The following is a 22,572-nucleotide window of genomic DNA, read 5'->3' as shown; positions in this document are numbered from 1 at the left end:
GCCCGCGCCCGGCCCCGCCGCCGCCGCCGCCGCCGCAGCCCGGCCGCGCCCCGCGCCCCGCCGCCGCCGCCGCCATGGGCTGCCTCGGAAACAGTAAGACCGAGGACCAGCGCAACGAGGAGAAGGCGCAGCGCGAGGCCAACAAAAAGATCGAGAAGCAGCTGCAGAAGGACAAGCAGGTCTACCGGGCCACGCACCGCCTGCTGCTGCTGGGTAAGGGCGGGGCGGGGGGCGCCGGCCCCGGCCCGGCCCGGGGGCCCCTCGGGGCACCCCGCAGGCCGCGCGCGCCGAGCCCGCCCCTCGCCCCGGGCGCGCGCTCCCGAGCCCGCCGCCCGCCCGCGGGCTCAGTCTCCCGGGGGCGAGGCCGGAAGGGGGACCCCGGGGCGCCATTCGGCCGGGCGGGGGCCCAGAATGGGTCGAGGAGCCGTGGCGACGCGGGCGCGGGTCCCCCTCCCCTGGCCGCTCGCTCTCTGTCTCTCTTTCGCCCTCCCCCTCGTTCTTTTCTCTCTCTTTTTCCGCGAGGCCTACACGACGCCAGGGGTTCGGGTGCGTGTTGGGGAGGGGGAGGGGGAGTCCCACAGGACTCGGGAGACTGCGACAAAAAGAGGGTTTCGGGGACAGGAAATGGGGTGGCGGGCCGAGGGAGGGGGACCCGCCTCCGTTGGGTGTGTGATTTGTTGGGAGAGAGAAGGGGAGAAAGCGAGAGGGGCTGGCGGAGAAGGGGGTGACGCCGCGGTGGCGGAGGGGCCTCGTCGAGGGGAGGTTCGGCGGGAGAAGTGGCCGAGGAGAGTGGGGGCGGGTGACATCAGCCCCTCGGAAGGGCTCGGAGTGGTAAAGGTGGTGCAGCGAGGGGGAGGGGGCGCGGGCGAGTCGTGGCGCCGGAGGCGGGGGGGCGGGCGGAGGAGGGGAGCGCGGCGGCCGCTGGGCGCGACTTGGTGCGTTGCGGGCAGGACACACTGTGTGCGCTGAGCAGACGTGTCCCGGTCCTGGCCGGGCCGTGGAAGGAAGAGAAGGAGAATCGAATAAAATAAGGCCGAAAAAAAAAAATGGAGTTAGTACTCTAAGTGCCCAGTGAAGCCAAATGACACGTCATTTTACAGTATGACCTTTTTTCCCCTTCCAGATATGCAGGCTCTTTGAAAAGCAAAGAAGAGAATTAACTGTAGCAGCTCCCGCCCCCCCAAACCATTAACACACACACACATTTTCCTGTTAGTCGGCCACATTGAGAGTGCTTTGTGAAAAAAATGGAAAGAAAAAAAAAAAAAAGACATGCACAAATCAGAACTGGAAAATGACATTTGTCTGTAAATGGCTTCTTGGTCTGGAAATGGCGTGGTTTTTTTGTCCTTTTCAAGGTGGGAGGGGGGATTGAGAACGCTTTAAGGAAAAGACTCTTTTTCCAGGTGGAAGGAGATGAGACTACATTCGTTGTTTGTCAAGTGACATTTGGTTGTTTGCTTTGGGGTTTTCTCTTTTGATTGCGGTTTTTCCTCTTTGGCCAAAAAAAAAAAAAAAAAAAAAAGCGGGGAGGGGATGTGTGTTAACTCTAAGGAGATGGCCTTTTCCCCTTTTGTCTTAAAGGTGCTGCTTTGGAAAAATAAATCAAACAAAAGAAGCATAAAAGAAATTGTTGAAATAACCAGAAGAATTACACAAGCATTAATTAGTATGGAAGTTTTCCACTTCCTTAGTAATTTGGCTATCTGAGTTAATTTGTGAATTTGCTAGGTTAAGACCTAGTTCATGGTCACATATCAACAGAACAGCTTGATTATGAAGAATAAAATGTAAAGGGCTGTTTTTTCTTTGTGGTGGCGTCTGCTTTGCTTTTTTTTTTGGATGGGTCACGTCTTTGTTCTCCTGGGTCCAGATTTATGTAAGGCAGAAAATTATTAAGTGAAAATAAGTCCCTTTGGTGTGTTTATGCATTTGCGATTACAATAATTAAATGGTACGTATGTTGAGGTGTTGTCAAAAACTTCTAAAGGTGGACCTATGCTGTGTGAATATTAATGTGCATGTAATTTGATTTCAAAGTATAAGCCTAGAAAAGTCTAGAATCTTGCCTAGGACCTTAAATTTCTAACACCCTTGCACGGAGATCACAGTCTTCACTTGAGGCTGTTGCTCTGAACACACCTGGCACCATTGGGCTAACCTTTCCCAGGTGTCCTAGCCCTATTGCCATAATTTAGTGAAGGCTCTGCAGCCCAAAGCAGTGCCACACATTTTGCATCCTTAAATCGTGATTCTCACCAGATGATTCCGCCCCCCCCCCCACCAAAGAGGAAAAGTAGTGATGCCCAGAATCCTTTTTTAATTTAATGATATGAAATCTGAGTGAATTACAGTACCACAAAAGATCTTAAAGTAATTTTTCAGTCCAGTTCTCTAATTTCCTAAATGTGGAAACTGAGGCACGGACCTGTTTGTGCCCCCTAAAGAGAGGTGATACACATTTTAACACGAGTGTTGGAGATTCTGATTAAGACTATGTATTCTCTTCATGGAATCTCTTAATTGTACCTTTAATATTTTAATTTATGAGAGTTAGGCTCATTAAGATAGAATGTTTGCTTTGAAATCAATGTTTCTGTGGAAACTGATTTTAACTTTTTACAGATATTGATTACAGCCTTGTGGAAAGGCAAGAGAAGGAGGAATGCTTTGCTCTCTGGGCAGTAAAACAAAACAATTAAACAAAATAAAAGTGAAAAAGAGGACTAAAAAACCAAACAGGTTTGTGTTTGAGGAGGACAAAAAATGGTCCCCTCAGGGTTAGCTGTTGGAGAGAGTATCCATTTGCAAAAACAGAAAATGAGAAACTAGCAATCCTCCTTCTAGCTTGATGGAACTGTGTTTTTTCCATAAAATATATGTTTTTACAAATGAAAGGTGATTTAAAATGGGGGCATGTGCCCCTTCTAGCTCTGTTCGTTGGGAAGGGCTTGGAATCTTTGAAAATTCAGTGGTTCCCAGGAATATTTTCCCTTCAGATTAAAGTCCTGTCCTTTTCACATGCTAATAGGGTAGTTCTCAAGCCCTGTATTTAATATTTAAATGTTTTTCGAGAAAGTGACAGCAAATCAGTGGTGTCCCCCCCACCCCATGGTGGTTGTATCTAGAGAGAGTTTATCTTTAGAAAAAAAGTTAGCAGGAAAGGGGGAGGGGTTTGGAGAAGTGGATAAAATGTAACATTATGGGGCTTGGGGGTTGATTTTTAAGTAGCCCAGGGGGCGAGAACCCTTCAGAGAAGGCAGCAGCCTTGAGAAAATGTTGAAGAGGCAGTTGCTGCGTCAGTACGTGATCTGGGGGCGCCTGCAGGGCCGGGGCATTGTTTGTGAATACTGGGGTATTTTAACCATGAAACATCTGACAGTGAATTATGTGGCCGTATACATTAATGTGTACATTTTTACCAGTGAACGCTCCTGGTTCAGACATCCAGTTTCATGGCTTTAACTGCAATTTTCTTGACCCCCCCCCCATGACAGAATTGCGTCATTCTTTCTTTGCCCCTTTGCCCACCCCACAAATTTTAAGGCAACCAGAAGGAAAAATAAACAGAAGAAAACAAAACACCTAAACAAAGCAAAACCTTTAATTTTTGTTTGTTGTTCAGATGGTGAAATACTGCAGGTACACACAAAGTTGGATATTTATTTCATTTTCTCTGCGTCGAAATGTCAAGGAAAATTGCACGTCTCTTGTTTGTTTTTTGTGTGTTGCTTCTATGGAGAAAACGGCAGTCCCCCCTCTCTCTCTCCTCCCTGCCCAAAGTGTGTAAAATGCCTCCCTCTTAACCTGAGACTTACTTTCATTTTCTAGGTGCTGGAGAATCTGGTAAAAGCACCATCGTGAAGCAAATGAGGATCCTGCATGTTAATGGGTTTAATGGAGAGTAAGTGTCAAATCTGTGGCAAGGGCACAGGCAGAGTAGCACATTGGATACTAACCTTTAGGAAGTTGAGGTAGCTTTGGGGGGCTGGGCAACATCCACTTGATTTTTTTTTTTTTCAGCCTACATGTTAGAAAATCCAGGGAAGAGCTCTTTAGGGGTTGTTGTCCTCTCCCTCCTTTTACTCTTTGGTGCAGCAACGAAACAGTAATAATAATAAAACCCCAGTGTTGGCCCCGTGACGGGTCTGCGGCAGATTTTGGTGCAGTGGGTCTCTGACATAGCTGACGCTGGCCGTGGCCACCCTTTTGCCTGGTGACGCTGACCACTGCAGAGATGCCCCCAGCTCCCAAGCACATCTCAGCGCAATGCACCAGTGCAGGATGTTGTAAACTACTAGGGAAACATGGTTTCAATAACATTCTCACATAGAACGACGTTGGAAGAGTCGGCCCTCGTTCATAATTCCTCATTCCCCATTCCCCACCCCCCACCCCCTTTGGAATAATTATCATGGGTAAATCATTGTTTCCCTTTTTAAAAATCGATGGTCTTGCCTAAAAGACGTTTAAATGACGGAAAGGCTGGGAGTTGGGCTCTTCCGGCCAGACCAAGAGGTACTTTTGCCTTTGAAAAGTCCTTCAGGGCATTTTGCTATAGGACAATGTGACAATACCGCAGTGAGAATAAAGATTAAACGAGAGAGTGCCTATATCAGGGATGTAAAAGATGGGAATGGCCTTTTACTTGCCAGGAAGGATGCAAATAAGGGGCACAAGTCTCCGCAGACCCAGCCTCTGTTTTCGCGGGGGTGAGAGCAGTTAACCTCACTAGATTACAAACACCTGAAGGCACTAGTTTGCAGTTACTAGTTGGTTAGCAATCCTATTTCCTCTCTCAAACCTGGATTCAATTGAAAGTTACATTCCCCCTCGGGTTCAAAAGGGAAGATTGAGTCAAAGGGGCATAGTTTAACTCAGTTGTGCACCCAAAACAAACCAGTTAAAAAAAAAAAAAGTTACTGTAGCCTACTAAGGGTGGGGTGGGGGGGCACATGACAGAGATGAATTTTATCACCTTTCAGAGGTAAAAGAACTGCGCTGAAGGCAGTTTATGGAAAACAGGCTCTATGGAAAATTCTAGAATTTCTTAGACCAAATAATGGGGGGGGTGGAGAAAAGGATGACATCACCGATACAAATGGACATTTTACCTTAGGATGCTTTTTAAGCTTTAAAATTCAGAGGGATGGACTATTAATTTTATGAATGGCGCCTGATGAGTTACTGATATGCACATACATGCTGTTAATTAAATAAGTTCACTTGTCACAAACCATTTCTGAAATTCTTAATTTCTAAAGCCTTGCCACCAGAGTTGCCATCCGTCAATTAAAACAAAAAACCTGAAACAGGCTTCTTGCTATGATTTTGTAATCTAAAGAAAAATCTTGCATAAATTTCCCCCCTGCAACTTGCTGGGGAGAGCTTCTTCATGAGGCTAGTTAAGCGAAAATAATTTGACCATGTACCCTCTAGATAAATATTTTGATTAAAACTGGACATGGCTCGAATTTTTTAAAAGGATGCAGCAGCCACTGTTTACCTTAGCTTGAGTCCAATAGAAGATAGGACATCCTTGACATAATTCACTTAAAGTTTTATTACTCAGCAGATTGCCCTAAAATTTTTTAATTTTTAGGGAAAGGATTCTAAGTGAGCCCGTCTGTAATGCAGACGAGGCATTTAAAGCAGAACTTCTCTTTTCTATTTTTTGAAAAGAGGAAGCGACATTCCCAGTTTGCCTGCTTTGTAGAGGAAGCCATAGGTAATCTCCGAGGATGTTAAATTTAGCCCGTGAAAGTGACATACAGGGGAATTCTTTATGTGAGTCTAGAAACCTTGTTTTTATCTTGTCCAACTGAGCCTCCTTTTTTCTTTTTCCTCGCTGTGGTATTGCAACAAAAGCGGTTTCCTTCTCCACTAGGAATTCCCTGTGAAGTGGGGACATCCGTCCACGAAAGGGTGTCTGTGTGGTGCAGGGTCTCTCCCTCCTTCCTCCATAAATGTGCGCTTTGTCAGGGCTGGGCTGAGCTATTACATTTGCCTTAACTGTCCGCAGACTGCTGTGCCGAGTACATCTGCAGAGTAACATGTCATTAATCTGACCTTCAGAAATACAGAGGTCAAATGCGGATTTTCCTAACTCAACGCTAACTCTCTATCTTACATTAAAAAAGAAAAAGTGCCATTAACACTAGTTGAGCTAATAATCTAATCAAGTACAAACCCACGTAGACAGCTTAAGCCATCTTGTCCGTCCCACCTTCAAGGAGGAATTCCTACCATTCATGAAGGTTGGGTTTTGGTGGGGTGGGGAGGGTTGGCGGTAGTGGGTTTTATTCTTTTATTTTTTGTTGCCTTACGGTCCAGGCACACTTTTAATTGATGACAGTTTATGGGGAGCAATTATATAGAAATAAAAACATAGGTAGTTTCCTGACTACAAAAAGGGGAGGAAATTAATATTGGCACCAGGAAAATCATGGGCCAAAAGCACCCATGTCTGTGTTCAGGTGCGACATGGTGAAGATTGAGGTCTGGGACAGTCGGGGGCCTTGTGCGCTGCTGTATATGCTCCAAAGAACTGTGAGAGAAATCACTGCTTTAGCTCCTGATGCATGTACATTTAGTGAAAGCGCAAGAAAATAATTATCAGTCTCTTCTGTACCCGACGGGGGTCCCCAGAGGACTCTGCTAATACTGCAGCGAAGGTGTGGAATTCTTCCCTCGACGGCCTACAGTCTCAGTAGACGTTCCAATTTAGCCAGAAAGGCAACCTAAGAATTAACGGGAGGATGGTGGCCATTTGTTTAGAAATGTAGAGAGGCTGTGTGGGGTTTTTGTGAAATTGCGGTGCCTTGCAGATTAGGTGAGCTTTCAATCTCTCTTTAAAAGGGGCGGCGAAGAGGACCCGCAGGCTGCAAGGAGCAACAGCGATGGGTAGGCACATTCAAAAACAGAAAAACTTTTTAACACACACACTTGACACGCACGAAGATCATACTGGGGAACTGAGGACAGAGACCCGGGAAGAAAACCAAAACCATTTAAGGGCCGTCAGCCATCTTGGTATACGTCTGCAAACAGCATGATTTCTTAACATTTCAGAGCAAAACAATTTTTTTTTTTTTTTTTTTTTTTTTTTTTTTGGCCAACCTTAAAGTATAATTAGATCCAGCTGGGGGAAGGCTATAGATTTCAGCTTTAGACGATCAGTTTAGGGTTTCTCAAGAATTGATGTTTTTCCATATGGTTTCTATCCTCCCCCCAAACCCCCCAGCTCACCATTTACATTGGCTACTTGCTTTTCAAACTGGCTACTTGTTTTTAAAACTACTAAATTCCATGTACCCAGTGGTTGGTCTGATTTTAAAATTTCAGACCTCCCGCAGGGGGGGCTTTTTTTCTTTTTTTTTTTTTTTACTTCTGTTAAAATACGTGGTGCCGCACTGTCCTTAATTTTGGATAAAAAAATGCTCGGCACGTTGAGGAGGAGGGGAGGTCATTGTTGAGAATGACCTCGAAAAGCCTCTGGTCTTTCTTAAATTGTCAAATTTATTTCAACGCAAGGCACTTTACCTTAGCTAGAGGACAGGAAATTAATGGTGGCCTCCATCTTTTTCCATTCATTATCAAATTATTTTTTTTCTTCACTTCCTGCATCTGCATTGTCCATCACGCGCGTGCGTTCACGCAGACACACGCACACACATGCATGCCAGGTAACCCTCTCTGAGCACTGCTTTGCTTATTCAGCTTGCAGTGGGGGAATAGCTATTTCTCCTGAGAACATGCAGAGCCGACTGACCTAGCCTAGGGCATCTCAAAGAAATAGCTTCTGTGGCCTGGGAGGGGAGGGGCAAAGGATACTGGGGGGTCGGGACCAAGTAACTGACACGTTTGTTCATCTGTTTTTTTTAGACAACATTACCCCTAGATGATGGCTTCAATTTCTCATCTTCCCGGCTATGTCCTATCACACTTTGCATGCTGGAATTGCCCGTCTTAGGAACTTCTAATAAGAATACTATTCTGTTGGGGAGGGGGGAGGGGGCCCTACCACCTAACCTCTAAAGATAACAAAAAAAAAAAACGCCAAAAAAAACCAAAAAAAAATCCCTAATTGACAAAAATGTAGTGTATCAGCCATTCAAGGCATCTACATAAAAAGTGATTGACAGCTTACTGTACCAAAAGTTGGCATTTAAGAGCTATGACACATCCTTACCGAGCCACCTATTGTGTACTAGATGCTATGCTAGACCCCTGAACCCTTCTAATACCTACTAACAGCCTGCTCTTCTGTGACTCTGTTCTACAAGTAGAAATAAGTATTAACATATGTGATAAATAAAAGTTACCTGCATGTCTCAGCAATCCCTGTATCTTGCGTCTGTCTTCTGTCTTCTGTCTTCTGTCTTTTCCCACCAAAGGAAAAAAAGGCATAAAGATAAAAAAGGTATAGAACTTAGTATTACATAGCCTTCCCCCTAATACTTAACCGAAGGGGGGAGCGGGGTGGGCAGCTCTTAGAATTCAAACCTAGCACAGAAAGCAGCCCTGATCTGCTTTATACGTGGAGGGGGCGGGCGGGGGGGGGGGAGAAGATACAATATCCTAAAAGTACTTGCCCCATTTTTCAGTCCATCAGAATTCTAGCAATTGATATACAATGTGGCTTTGTTAAGTAGTTGAGAGACATGAGGAATTTTCTCTGAATGTCACAATCAACATTAAGTTCATTAAGCGATAGTAAAAATTATGATAAACTTGCCAGCCCCCAGAATCATAGCTCCATCTACAGAGTAACTGCTTCAATGGAGGAATTTTTATGTTTTAGTATTACGCGCCCGAATTAGATTTTAGATTTCTATTTTAGCTGTTTTATACTTGATATACTCCCACACCTATTCACATACGTAGATGAATACTGAACACGTTCTCAAAATATCCGTATTTAAGACTGGAAGTTTTCCAATTATCATACTACTACTTAGACCAAAATATCAAACTGAATGAAAGAATCAGGTTTCTGGAAATAACTTTTCTCTTGCTCTGTGTTCATTTGGGTATTAAATACCCGGACATATCTAATTTTAACTCTGGTGGGACCATAAAAGCAAAGGTTAAAGGCTCTCAGTACCATGGAAATGGAACTGGTTTCTAATGAATGGGAATGGATTTGTCCTATGGGGTTTTGATGAATTCCTGGGTGAACGTTGGGGACAAACACGTGTCCTTTTAAAACTCCAACGTCTTAAATACCTGATTCAGACTGTAGCACCAAGTCTGGACACGATTAGCAATTTTCAGAAACGTACGAAGCAGAATAGCCCCACAGAGGGGTTGGGACACTCCCTTTAGGCCTAGGGTCGTTGCGTTAAGAGTCTGGGGGCTTGGGACACGGATCCCACTCTCCTGGTTGGCAGCACAGCTCTCATATCCGTGCCTGGAGTTCTCCCGACCATGAGGGGGTTCCTGGTACCATCTGTCGCCCCACACCCTCAGCCCCTGATGAGCACAGCACCTCTAAACCAGCTCCTGATTCCGGCGTGAGCGGGGCGGGGTCTCCAAGGCTAGTTTGACCCTGCGGTAGGGATGAAATGCTATGAGATCATTCAGAAAACAAGGGCCCACCCCTCAAACGAATATGCAAAGACTTATTTTGAAAGGATAAAATGGAAGGAAAGGCCAGGTTCTCGAGGGGGCGGGGCTCTTGCAGGCGAGCACGTGACATCCCCCATCCCCCACCACCGTGGTCCCCCGACCCGAGAGCCGCCTCCCCACGTCACATGCTGACCTCCCCGCTGGGCTGCACTTTGCTGTTACCCGCCCCACCCCACCCCCGCGTGTCCTCTGCATTAATGTCCTGTCGTGTTCTGCCCCTGGGGGGCTACGTGTTTAATTTCTACCTCCATCCCACGACTCTTGGGCAATTAACCCCGTGAATACGTCAAAAGTTGGGACTCTCTTTAAAGAGATTTCCTTAAAAATCCCAGCAAGAAAAACGTAAGCTGTGTCTCCCCGTCTGTCCTCCTGCCTCTGTCACTCAGACCCTCTCTCCCTCAGCCTCAGTTCCCTCCTCTGTGAGGACAGCACCTTAGGTCCTCGTGACGGGGCTGTCACATCCCAGGGCCTAATACGCAGTAGGTGTGTCATAGCTGTGGGTTCAATACCCCATCCCACCCCCCAAACCAAGAGGTGACGCCTGGGCAGTAGAGTGGCAAGATTTACGCCCCAAGCAAGAAGTCCTTAACCCCTAAAAACACCAACCCGAGAATGTTCCCTGGCTGTGCCTGTGATGGACAGTGTCTGAAAGACGCGGGGACAAACAACGTCTGCGGACCACAGAGCCAAAGGGCGTGGCCTTTACCTGTGGTCCCAGGGACCCTGAATGTAGATGGTTCCACATCTACACACAGGCCGTCCCAGGTGCCCAAGTTAAAATCAATAAGCAACAAACGCTAACCTGTACTTAACCGCTAACCTGTACTTAACCGAGTGACATGGGCCACACCGCCTCCCTCCCCCTCCCCCCAATAAGTCCCAGATCATAAAGGCTTCCGGGGGCAGAATCTTATTTTACCTTATTCACATCGAGGGATCAATCTATATTACCATCATCAACTAGAAATGTCAGCCACTGCTACTGGCTGCAGTGACAGACACAGTGACTATTGAAATAAACAAAAATAAATAAGCAAGGCCCCAAAGCCCTCACATCTGTAATTAACACTACCACCTGCATTTCATCCACTGGTCCATGTGCTAATCCAGTGACTGAGGAAGCCCCAAGGCACACCTTGAACTTTCCCCCCTCCCCCCCACCCCCCCCACCCCAAAGCAGGGATGCTATAGCAAGGGCCAGTAGGAACCTTTTCGGAAGTGCTGGTGTGCGGCGTGGGCCTCAAGAAAATGGAAGCACCTCTGAACAGTGATGAACCAAACGCCCCCCCCCCCCCACTTCTGGTACAGTAGCCTTGATCCTTATCTAGATGCCGATTTGGTAATCTGCCCCAATTGGGCATGTCCTCAGGACACAGTCTGGGAGGTTATCATTTGAAACCACCTTTATTCAGGAACCTCCAACCTCTGCACAGATCTGAACCCACCACTCCTTCAAGAACAGAATACTATTTTAGTTGGAAAATCGTGATTGAAGCGACACTGTGAGTCAGCGTGATGCAATATGATTTTTTTTTTCCTTTTCAATCCCACTGTAGTGAGAAGGCAACCAAAGTGCAGGACATCAAAAACAACCTGAAAGAGGCCATTGAAGTACGTGCCTGGTCCTTTTTGTCATTCTTTTAGCCTCCCTTTCAGACAGCGCTGTGCCCCTGACCGCTTTGCTCCATCACTTTCAGACCATCGTGGCCGCCATGAGCAACCTGGTGCCCCCCGTGGAGCTGGCCAACCCCGAGAACCAGTTCAGAGTGGACTACATTCTGAGCGTGATGAACGTGCCAGACTTTGATTTCCCTCCCGTAAGCTAAGCCCCTGCCCCTCCCCACCCCACGCACCCCCTGGGATGCCCCCCCCCCCACGGGCACACTGCCCGCAAAACCCGTTTCTGTGATATTGACAGGAAAAATAATCATTACAGCTTTGGTCAAGATGGATGAGCGAATTTCTGTCACCCCTTGTCCATCGTGGCTCGCCCGTCCCCGCAAGTACACAACACACACGGTTCAATACTACAGTTCTCACTGTATTAGATTGTCAGTCTTTATGAGAAAAAGTCATGAGTTGTGGCAGCCTTAATTATTCCCTTATACACATCTTATGACAAACGAAACTGTTAAGTATGGCACACAAGTGCTAATTGTCCAGCTAATCGAAAATATCCTAAGATACCAAGGAATGCAGAAGTGAAGTGCCAGCTCTGAGTTTTATAAACGGAAGATATTCTCATTTTAAACAATTTGCCATTTAACCTTTATTAAGGTTTTTCTAAAGTCAGTCCTTGTCTTGGGGCAGATGAAGTCTTTCTCATTATTCAAAAAAAAAAAAAAAAGAAAGAAAAGACCTTCACCTAAATAAATCATAACCCAGGGACTGTCCTCTGTGCACCCTGGCTGGTGTGCAGGACGCTGCTTACAAAGATTTGTCTGCTCCATAAAGAACTATTTTTAGGGAACACAAAATTGCCTGTGGCCCGAGCATATATGTTTTGACCCCTTTGTGGGGGAAGAATAGTTTATAAGAGGGGAACAGGAAACAAGATGGAAAGATGGGTAAGTTTATAAGGCCCAGAAGGAAAAGACTTGTCTGCAGCAAAAACAATGACTTATTGTTGCCTTTTGTCAGGCTTTCGTGGGAATTTGTGTTTGTGTATTTTAAATGGGTTTGGCTGCAAACTTCTCCTAACAAGGAAGCAGTATTAGTAAGTATGGCTAGGTAAATTCTTTTCAACGGAAAAAAAAGTCGAGCAGTAAACACAGCACACATAATGCCAAACACAGACTCTTTCATGAGACGTGATTCTGTATTTTAATAGAAAAAAGGCAGCCCGTTAAAAATACACCGGGGCGATGACCTCTTAAGGGTCTTTTGTTAGCTGAACTTCACGTTCCTGCCTACTTTTGACCCTTTTCTTGCTGCATTCACATTGCAGAAGAACCTTCTCTTTCCTTGTAAGGGACGAACTGCCCCGATACAATTAAAAATGTTATTCCGTTCGAATGAAATGTGAATCATGACCTACTGCGATTTAAAACCACGCAGAGGTCATTTGCTCTTTTGATTGACAGGCATTGACGGACAAGGTCAGATTTGCCAGCAACTCCCAACCACAATATTTTTTTCTAAAATTCAGATTTTCCTGGAAGGAAAATTTTGATCCCACCACATCTTCACAAATGAAAACGTCTTGTTTCCACAACATGGAATCATATACATTGGCAGCGCCTCCTAATTAGTTTATAGTCCTCCTAGATATGCGCCGTTGGGTGAAAAAAGTTATTCAGTAGTTTACTCTGGCCCCTCCCCCCACTCGCAGAAATACAGGATGAAAACGTCCCAAGAACAGTAATTCACAATAAGAGGACAGCTGGATTCCGTTTTTGAATACGTTTAGCACGCCGAAGGTCTTTGTGAACGCCCATTCCTTAGTTTGCCCCGAAATTGGGAATCATCACACCCAGGGTTGGTGGCAGCGTGAACTCCGGTCTCACTGACTTGGAGCAGCTCCCGCGTCTAAACCTTCCCTCTCGTGTTCACTTTCAGGAATTCTACGAGCACGCCAAGGCTCTGTGGGAGGACGAGGGGGTGCGTGCCTGCTATGAGCGCTCCAACGAGTACCAGCTCATCGACTGCGCCCAGTAGTGAGTAACCCCGTCTCCACATCCGCATGTGAGACAGGCACACACGGGCACACGGAGGCAACCTTACAAACCTCGACTCCCACTTTCCAAGTTACTCGTAAATGAGTTCTTTTCATAGAAGCCAGCCAGTTATTCCCACCTGCGGTTAGAAAGTTCTAGTCTGATTCATTTGTTTTATAAAGCCCTTAATTGCACTTTTTAGTGCGGTGACATTATTTTTATACAAACAGTTAATGCCCGTTAGAGCAAAATGATAATTACCTGCAATAAAGTGACATTCACACTTAATTAGCTTGAGGTAATTAATTGAATTGACCTCCAAGCATTTAGGGAGATAGGGCAGCTCTCACACGTTGGATCAGGTAGAAATATTCTGTTTTATTGCTGTAATGTAAAAACCTGACAAAGAGGAACGGTGAGGACAAAAATATGCCTCCTCCTCCTTGGTGACTGATAAGTTGCTTTGCTATTTCTGCTATCAGGTAGGTGACTACAGTAGCTGCCAGAGTGCAATATTTCTAGTTCATCTGGAGTCGGGTATTGTGTTGAATTCCATTTCCTGTCCTTATTTATTCATTCACACTGGGCCTTAATTCAAGGATGCTCCCCCCATGGGGTCCTTGCTCTGTCCTTTCATGGGCTGTCTTCCAGTGGATGTGATAACACAGCTGGAAAGTTGCCTTTTAAATAGTTGACGACCTTCCTTATCCTGGACATAATATAGCAAATATGTGATGTTCAGAGCCATAAAAAATATTTTAAAGATATCGTTTGTTTGCCGACGTTGCACAAATGTACTAAGTGGTCTCAGTTATCATTTTCTCAAGTTGGATTGTCTTTCATGACCGGGGGAAGGGGCAAGAGAGATTTGTGATGTTTTAGCCTCTCTCATGTAAGTAACTGAAACTCACAAACAATTTTGCTATTGAAAATATTAAGTAACCAGGACCAAGGTACCCTGGCTGGCTCACAAAAAGCTAAAATCGCGTTACGTAGTAGCCCCACGCAGGAGGAACTTATTGTGAAAACCACTGGAATAAACAGGAGGGAGGAAGAGGTGACAGCGCCCAAACAGCAAACACGAAGCAAGCTCCCCAGAATCCGGTTATAGACACATCACACAAGCTGATGTTAGGGGCTGTGAAACCGATCCATTTATCTTTCCCTGGCCCTGCTTTCCCATCGAAAATGCATTGGATTATTTTCAGTTGTCACACATGTAGCGATTTTGTGATTTAATATACAAGCAAATCTGTATATTTTTTCAAGGAGCAGAAAAACAGTCCATCTGGACCGGTCCCTGTGACCCTCCCACCCCCACCCCTTCTTCAACAAAGCCCCTGATTTTCTCAAAAGTTTGAGCTTAAAGCTGGAAGTGCTAATTATAGTAACGCAAAACAAATGGAAATCCTGGAATTGTTTGCCTTTTGTATTTTGGATCCAAGTCAGAAGTACAGGTACAAGATTAGGAGGGTTTAACCATCCCAGTTTTGAGCGCTCTGGAAGCGGGGGAGGGTGTAGCAACTTCATTGATGAACAGTTAGCCAGCTTTTTTTTTTTTGAATCTCACACCATTTAAAAGTTGTTTTTTTAAGGCAAAATTCAGTTACTCCTGCAACTTTATCTGAAAATGGCAACATTTGCACAATTTATGGAAAGTTTCAAGGGAACTCCGGGAAAAAAGAGAACATAGCTTGAATCTTAGAAAATGTCTTCCCCAGCCCGATGATTAAAGTAGCCCTGCCTTTGCAGTGACCAACGTATTTCTGGTTTAACAGCCTTTATGTTAAAGTTGAGCTCCTGGTACCTTGCCCGTTCCTTAAGGTGCCTATTTTTATTTGTTGAGCTGGGGTTTGGCTGGCCTTACTCCAGATGTCTCTCTCACAAGATTTGGTGCTGATGATCTATTTATAGAACTGTGGTTCTGTTGCCATGGCAACATGCTGCAGGCCAGGGCGGCTGGGGAGCTATTTCTGGCCCGGCGCTGTAATGTAAGACTGATTGGGCAAGTCGGTATATCCTCTAAGCCAGACTAACTTTAAACTGGTAAAAAGGAAGGGTTGGGGGGGGAAACCTTATAGAATTTCTTTAAATAGACTTTTCTCTCTTTGTGATTTTCTTCTGATTAGCCCACTTTACAACAATCCAGACCCCTGCCCCCCCCCAAGAGCTGGGTTTAATATTAACTTTCCACAGTAATTAAATTAGTCCAGTCTTTTAGAAGTTATTTTTCCTAACAGTGTACCTAGTCAGGCAACACAAGCAAGATACTTTTTACTTTGGGAACAGTTATGGCTGTGGAGCTGGAGATAGAAAACACTGCTTTTCCCTCTAAAGCTTTTGCATCACTAATGATGGCCCCTGAGACCACCCCCACCCCTCCACTGTACATGCTTCCTGCCCAGATAAGGGCCCCGAACCTGGATGGCCCTGAGGTTTTTTGAAAACTCAAAGTTTAATATCTGGACTGTTCTATTTCATGGACCAAGTGGAACGGAAGGGAACTTTGTGTCTGTTTCCTGTTCACTGTGGTAAGGGCCAAAAGGGCCCCTTCTTAAAAGTAGAAGGAAGGGATACCCTTTCTGAGTAACTCAATCTTATTTTCATTAGTCCCTTTGGGGGGGGGGGAAATCCTTGTTTCTTTAAAGTGTGCCGTCTTTTTCATTAAAAAAGAAAAAACTGCTGACATGGAAGGGTACAATTTTCAAACTACTTGCCATTTTAGTCAAAGCCAAACAATTTGAAAATCTGAATTTTTTACTCAGTCTTTATCAAATGGCACAAAATCAGACCTGATTTTGGGCCCTTAGCTAATTGACATGCACAGAACCAGCCTTTTAAAATTAAAGCAAGACCAGAGCTCTGCAATGGCCTGTGCTGTACCTGTAGGCCAGGGGTCCTGAGAGCCCACCCCTAGTTCCTGGTTCCTAGACCTACTGGTCAGCCAGGTACATTTATCTTAAATTCTGTTTGCGCTAACCTTTTCTAAGGCATAAGCTTGGACTCATAATGAACACAAGCAAACTCCCCATTGACTTAATGCCAGGTAACTGTGGGGTGATCATTTCCATTTAGTTGGACTTGGCAGAGAGGCAGGAATAGTGGGCAAAGTGGCATGAGTGTGTAGTCACCCCTGTGCATTTTTCTTTTTCTCCCAGCTTCCTGGACAAGATTGACGTCATCAAGCAGGCTGACTATGTGCCCAGCGACCAGGTATGCACGCGGCCTCACAAGCAGAGGACGCGGAGCCCTCTTTCCAACCTAGTCAAGACTTTGGCTCCAGATTGTCAATTATTAATAATGTTTTGGTTGGTTTGGGTGAGATCCCTTGACCTAAGATTTTGTTTTAGGACCTGCTGCGCTGCCGCGTCCTGACTTCTGGAATCTTTGAGACCAAGTTCCAGGTGGATAAAGTCAACTTCCAGTAAGTAAATGGTTCCCTTTTAAAAAAAAAAGAGAGAGAGAGAGATTTCTTGACGTTCCCTCTGGCAGGGAGAATGGTGGACCAGTGTTGGCCCTTGGAGTGACCAGGTGTCATTTCTCTCCTGCAGCATGTTTGACGTGGGCGGCCAGCGTGATGAACGCCGCAAATGGATCCAGTGCTTCAATGGTACGGAAGCCATGGGCTTCTCTGCTCTTTAAGGACGTTTTGTTTTTTTCATTATTAAGGATCATTTTCTCTGCTAACGTGCACTGCTTTTGCTTTCTTGTGCTGAAGATGTGACTGCCATCATCTTCGTGGTTGCCAGCAGCAGCTACAACATGGTCATCCGGGAGGACAACCAGACCAACCGCCTGCAGGAGGCTCTGAACCTCTTCAAGAGCATCTGGAACAATAGGTCTGTGCGGTGACCCCCTGGTCTCCTCCCCACTGATCTCAAGGCCCTGTATTTGCAGGGCTAGTAGAAAAGAATCTTGTGCAAGTTCTTGGGCAAGCATCTCAAACCCCTTGCGGAAAGAATGCTTTCTTTTCCTGGGCATCAAACCTGTGTCTCTCTTTCTTAGATGGCTGCGCACCATCTCTGTGATTCTGTTCCTCAACAAGCAAGATCTGCTCGCTGAGAAAGTCCTTGCCGGAAAATCGAAGATTGAGGACTACTTTCCGGAATTTGCTCGCTACACTACTCCTGAGGATGGTATGTGTGGCCTTCTGAGGTTTATTAGTGCCCCTTGGTCCTCTGGGGTGTCTTGCATATGTTAAAAATTTCTGTTCTGGATTTTAAAAATGAACATCCTCTAAGAATGGAACACCCCCCCACCCCCCGCCCTCAACCACCACCACACTATAAGGGATCTGTAGGGGGAGCCAAAGAACCTTATTTTAATCACTTAAATAACAAAATGTTTATATTCTTTGCAGCAACTCCCGAGCCCGGAGAGGACCCACGCGTGACCCGCGCCAAGTACTTCATTCGAGATGAATTTCTGGTGAGTAGAGACTGTCTTTGGTTCCCTCTCTCTGCTTGTTCTCTTATTCTTAGGGGTGTAAGTTTCCTTAATTCTAAATTTGGGGATCAAACCATCCAGTTCCTCAGTGTTATTTCACCAATAGCCGGTATGCATTTAGCCTTTGTGCCCCTCAACTTGGGTTTGTTTTAACATAACATCAATGACTGGTGGGCAGTCCTTGGTAGCTGACCCCACTGCTGACAGGGGGACTTACTGGAGAGGCAGCACTGACCGAGTTTCCTTCTGTGCCCACAGAGAATCAGCACTGCTAGTGGAGACGGGCGCCACTATTGCTACCCTCACTTCACCTGCGCTGTGGACACCGAGAACATTCGCCGTGTGTTCAATGACTGCCGTGACATCATCCAGCGCATGCACCTCCGTCAGTATGAGCTGCTCTAAGAAGGGAACTTCCAAATTTAATTAAGGCCTTAAGCACAATTAATTAAAAGTGAAATGTAATTGTACACGCAGTTGATCACCCACCATAGGGCATGATTAACAAAGCAACCTTTCCTTTCCCTCAAGTGATTTTGCGAAACCCCCTTTACCCTTCAGCTTGCTTAAATATTCCAAATTTAGAAAGCTTAAGGCGGCCTATAGAAAAAGATAAAGGAAAAAAAAGGCCACAAACGTTCCCTCTCTCTTTAAGTAAGTAAAATAACAGCAGCAAACAGAAATAAAGAAATAAAAGAATAAATGACATAAATGAAACAAATGAAATAAATATTGTGTTGTGCAGCATTAAAAAAATCAAAATAAAAATTAAATGTGAGCAAAGGATGTGACTCCCGTGAATTATTTGTGGTTTCAAGCAAATACCCATCGTTCAGGGTTTTGACTGCATCAAAGATTGGGAGGCCCCCGTGTTGAGGTGATAAGGCCCCAAGGTTATAAGTGGGTATAAAATATTGCCACTCTATGTTTTTGTTGACCTAATCTTGGGTTTCTGAAAACAATTTGCAGACAATACAAAATGTCCACCCTGTCCTCCTCTCAAACCCATGCCCCATAGAAAACCACTAAGCCCCATCAAAAAAGTTCTATACTTTGATCACTGCTGCCCTATCTAAAGAGTCTATCAACGTATACCCTTGTATATTGTCTCACAGTGTGCCTGCTTATTACCTAGTCTCCCCAAATAGGTGTTTGAATTTCAGCTGTCTGTCCTGCATTAAGACAGGGACTCAGTTGGGTGGGAGGAATTTAGGAATGCAGTTTACAATCAGGAAAAGAGTTATTCAAGAAATGGGGTACAGGGCTTCCCTGGTGGCGCAGTGGTTGAGAGTCCGCCTGCCGATGCGGGGGATGCGGGTTCGTGCCCCGGTCTGGGAAGATCCCACATGCCGCGGAGCGGCTGGGCCCGTGAGCCATGGCCGCTGGGCCTGCGCGTCCGGAGCCTGTGCTCCGCAACGGGAGAGGCCACAGCAGTGAGAGGCCCGCGTACCGCAAAAAAAAAAAAAAAAAAAGAAATGGTGTACAATGTATATTAAATCATCACATTTTACACTTTAAATATCTTAAAGATTTGTCAATTATATCTCAGTAAAGGTGGGAGGTGGGGGGTGAGGAGGAATAAAGCTGGTACAAAGCTATCAAATAATCAGAAAGAAATGGTATAGCGATTTGGGGAAAAAAACTGGATCCCTACCTCATTCCATACACAAATGAACTCAGTGTGGGTCAAACACATATGTTTAAATACAAAAAGTTACTTTAAAAAAGGTCATTTTTACAATTAAAATCTTGGTTTATAGAAGGCCTCTCTGAGCATGACCTAAGATTTTAAAAAAAACATAAAGAGGGGTGGGGGAATGACCATACAAAAATTAATATCAAATATGAATGGGGTGGGGGTGTGGGTGGAGACTGGGTAAAAATCTGTAACAAAGGGTTACTTTCCCTAATAAGCAAAGAGCTCTGAAGAATTAATAAGCACCTCGCAAAAATGGGCAAGGTACATGAACAATCAATTTTACTTTTTTAAAAAGGTACAAATAACTAATTAACATTGGGGAAACCATGCAGCCTCACTCATAATGAAGTGAAATACAAATAAAACAATCTTCCACCACTGTTGGGGGAGGGGGTGGCCACCAGCACTCATGGGCCCCACATCAAACTCTGAATCCTTGGTGGGTTATGGCTTGGACCTGAGGTCCACTTGGGCTCCCTAGTCCTTCACCCCCTCAGGCTCATCCCTTAAGTTCACGGTCACCCATGGTGTGGCTTCCTGGAGGGGTGGGAGGGAGAGACCAGTTTGCCCCCAGCATCAATCATTGCACCCTCTGAAACTGGCCAAATGGGGCGTTAATCAAGTTGATTCTGTAATTCAGGCCAAAAACCTACTTCCTGTTCCATTTTCTAGGTGAAATTAATCCCACTCAAGCAGAGTATACCGGAGGTGAGCAAAGCATGCCCCAAGGAGGGCAGAAAAAGTAGCAAATACCCCATGTCCATAAACCTTCCCAAAGCTTCCTATGTAACATTCATTCCACATAAAAATTGTTGGCTTACTAGGTAGATTTCATTACAAAACGCGCCCCCCCCCCAAATTAACGTATAATCTACACGAGTGCTTGCTATGCAAATATAGCCAGAAGACCAGTCCCCAAATTCCCATAATCGTCCAAAGTACTCCAAATAAACACAATTAACTAAAACCTAGGCAACAAGTACAAGACCAGCTCACCATACAAACACCCACCCAAGTAAAGTGCTGGCGGAGAATAAAGTCCCAAAGCCCCTTTTCCAAGATTGCCGCCTGTAGGCCCCTCCCACGCAGAAATTCTAGAGCCTTCTCTGAATAAACCACATAAAATTGCCACAGTGCTAGCCACATAGCCATCACAATTAGGGAACAAATTCTCAGGCTATAGAACATTTATACATAGAAAATGATATCCCAGAACCCCCGGCCCTTGCTGGTCAAAACTGGCAGAGACTTTTGTGATGACGTCCAGAAAGAGGGTTATCCACCACCTACTATGTGCCAATTAAATCACGGCCCAATGAGACAGGTTCAGCTATTACTGCCATTTTACAAGGCCTAGAGAGGCCAACGTAACTTGGCCCAAGAGTTAAGCAGAGAAAATGAGCTTCAATCTCAGGTAGCCAAAGCCCACTGCTTGGCTACTACAATATCCTGTAGTTCTAAAAGATATAGAAAAAAAGAGGTCTCCTGCTCTTCTTTCCTGGATGCCAGTTGCCAGGAGCCCAGGACCCATGACCCCAAGGGGAAATCCTGCATGTCTCCATTGATTCCATATCCGGTGGTGATGGTGGGGTGGGGGGATCGTGAACAGGTCGGGGAGGGGAGAGGGACGTCCTCGTCCCTCAGAGAATGGCACTGGACACACTCCTGCCTTACCCCAGTTCAGAGGTTTGCCATGGGGCCACCTCCAGTCACTCAGATGTGTTTCAGGTCTCCTCCTTGGGATTTATCCCTTCTACTAAAACAATTTCATTTTCGTTTTCCCTTTGACTTGGTACCAAACGTAACTCTTATAGGGCTATTTTAAAATCTAAATTCTAGGATCTTCAGAATTCCAAAAAATCATGAAGAATTTCATCTAAATATTTGATTACAATAAACCATTAGTTTTTTAACTGTTAGCTGAATTTTACATCCCTACTCAAATGCAAAACAACATATTTTTCTAAAACTAACAATTTGTGCTCCACTTTATAAAGCTGTAGAGGCCAAATATTAAAAATAACTATTCTCTGATCTTTTTGAGATTAAAAATAATAATAATAATAAACCACTAAGCCCCCTGAGGGTTTAGTTTCAGGAGGGTCTAGAATTAATTGGGCAGAAATTTTACCCACCTTCACTTTTATTTAAATGTAGGCAAAATTATCCCCAAAGAAATGGCCACCTCAGAACAGCCTTTCTATGTCAAATGATATTCTCTTATGATAATGGTTTCTTGGACATTTTTGGTGATCTTTTTACTCAACAAATATATAGAGAGTATAGAACCTATGCCAGCCACTGGGAGTTCTGCTCTCATGGGTAACTTCTATCAGGGGAGACATGCATTTACCAAATAAATAACTAAAAGAATTACAAATGATGAAAAGGTCTCTGAGCTAATAAACAGGATGGGGGTGATGGGGAATGGAAGCTATTTGGGGAGGGATTCCACTTGAGATAGAATAGCCAGGGAGGGCCTCTCGGGGGAGGTGACTTTTCTTATGGGAATGCAAAGGATGACAAGGAGCTAGTCATCTAAGTATGAGTAGCAAATATCACTATTCTTTAAGCAATATTACTTATTAAAACATTATAATTGGGCTTCCCTGGTGGCGCAGTGGTTGAGAATCCGTCTGCCGATGCAGGGGTCACGGGTTTGTGCCCCGGTCTGGGAAGATCCCACGTGCCGCGGAGCGGCTGGGCCCGTGAGCCATGGCCGCTGCGCCTGCGCGTCCGGAGCCTGTGCTCCGCAACGGGAGAGGCCACGGCAGTGAGAGGCCCGTGTACCACAAAAAAACAAACAAACAAAACCAAAAAAAAACCATTATAATTAACATTTATGCAGCACTTTACCATGTGCCAGGCACTGTCCTAGGCCCTTTATATGGATTATCTCATTTAATCATTTTGAAACCCTAGGATGATATACCCTATCATCTGCACGAGAGGTAACCAATCTGTATCCCACTGTACAAAAATGAAAAAGGTAAAATACATCTAAGACATTGTGAATAATTTATGCAAATTATGCTTTTAACAATGGTTACACTAAAAAGGCCATGCAATATGCACCTAATTTGTGTAATTGCTACTCAGGTTCCTAACTTAGAGTTGGCGAATTTGGTGTCTCTACAATAA

At 45.1% G+C, this 22,572-nt stretch overlaps 1 protein-coding gene across 8 annotated transcripts; it reads left to right on the top strand.

The window, feature by feature from the left end:
* The first annotated feature begins 7 nt into the window (after positions 1–7).
* Positions 8–18,515, top strand: LOC131740370 (guanine nucleotide-binding protein G(s) subunit alpha). 8 transcript variants are annotated; one of them, XM_059036103.2, is made up of 13 exons: positions 8–213; positions 3,832–3,904; positions 6,859–6,903; positions 11,187–11,241; positions 11,328–11,447; positions 13,189–13,286; positions 16,445–16,499; positions 16,637–16,710; positions 16,838–16,896; positions 17,005–17,125; positions 17,292–17,422; positions 17,647–17,714; positions 17,991–18,515. In XM_059036103.2, the coding sequence occupies exons 1-13, from the start codon at positions 75–77 to the stop codon at positions 18,135–18,137; spliced, it is 1,185 nt and encodes a 394-aa protein (XP_058892086.1). In that variant the 5' UTR covers positions 8–74; the 3' UTR covers positions 18,138–18,515. The 8 variants fall into 8 exon arrangements, with proteins under 8 accessions (XP_058892086.1, XP_058892085.1, XP_058892089.1 ...); XM_059036102.2 differs by having other exon boundaries at positions 11,184–11,241; XM_067013013.1 differs by lacking the exon at positions 8–213 and adding an exon at positions 337–546.
* Positions 18,516–22,572: the final 4,057 nt, after the last annotated feature.

This window comes from Kogia breviceps, chromosome 14 (genome assembly GCF_026419965.1).
Source record: "Kogia breviceps isolate mKogBre1 chromosome 14, mKogBre1 haplotype 1, whole genome shotgun sequence".
NCBI lineage: Eukaryota > Metazoa > Chordata > Mammalia > Artiodactyla > Physeteridae > Kogia > Kogia breviceps.
The sequence above is the reverse complement of the archived record's forward strand: the minus strand, read 5'-3'. Positions and strand labels throughout refer to the sequence as shown.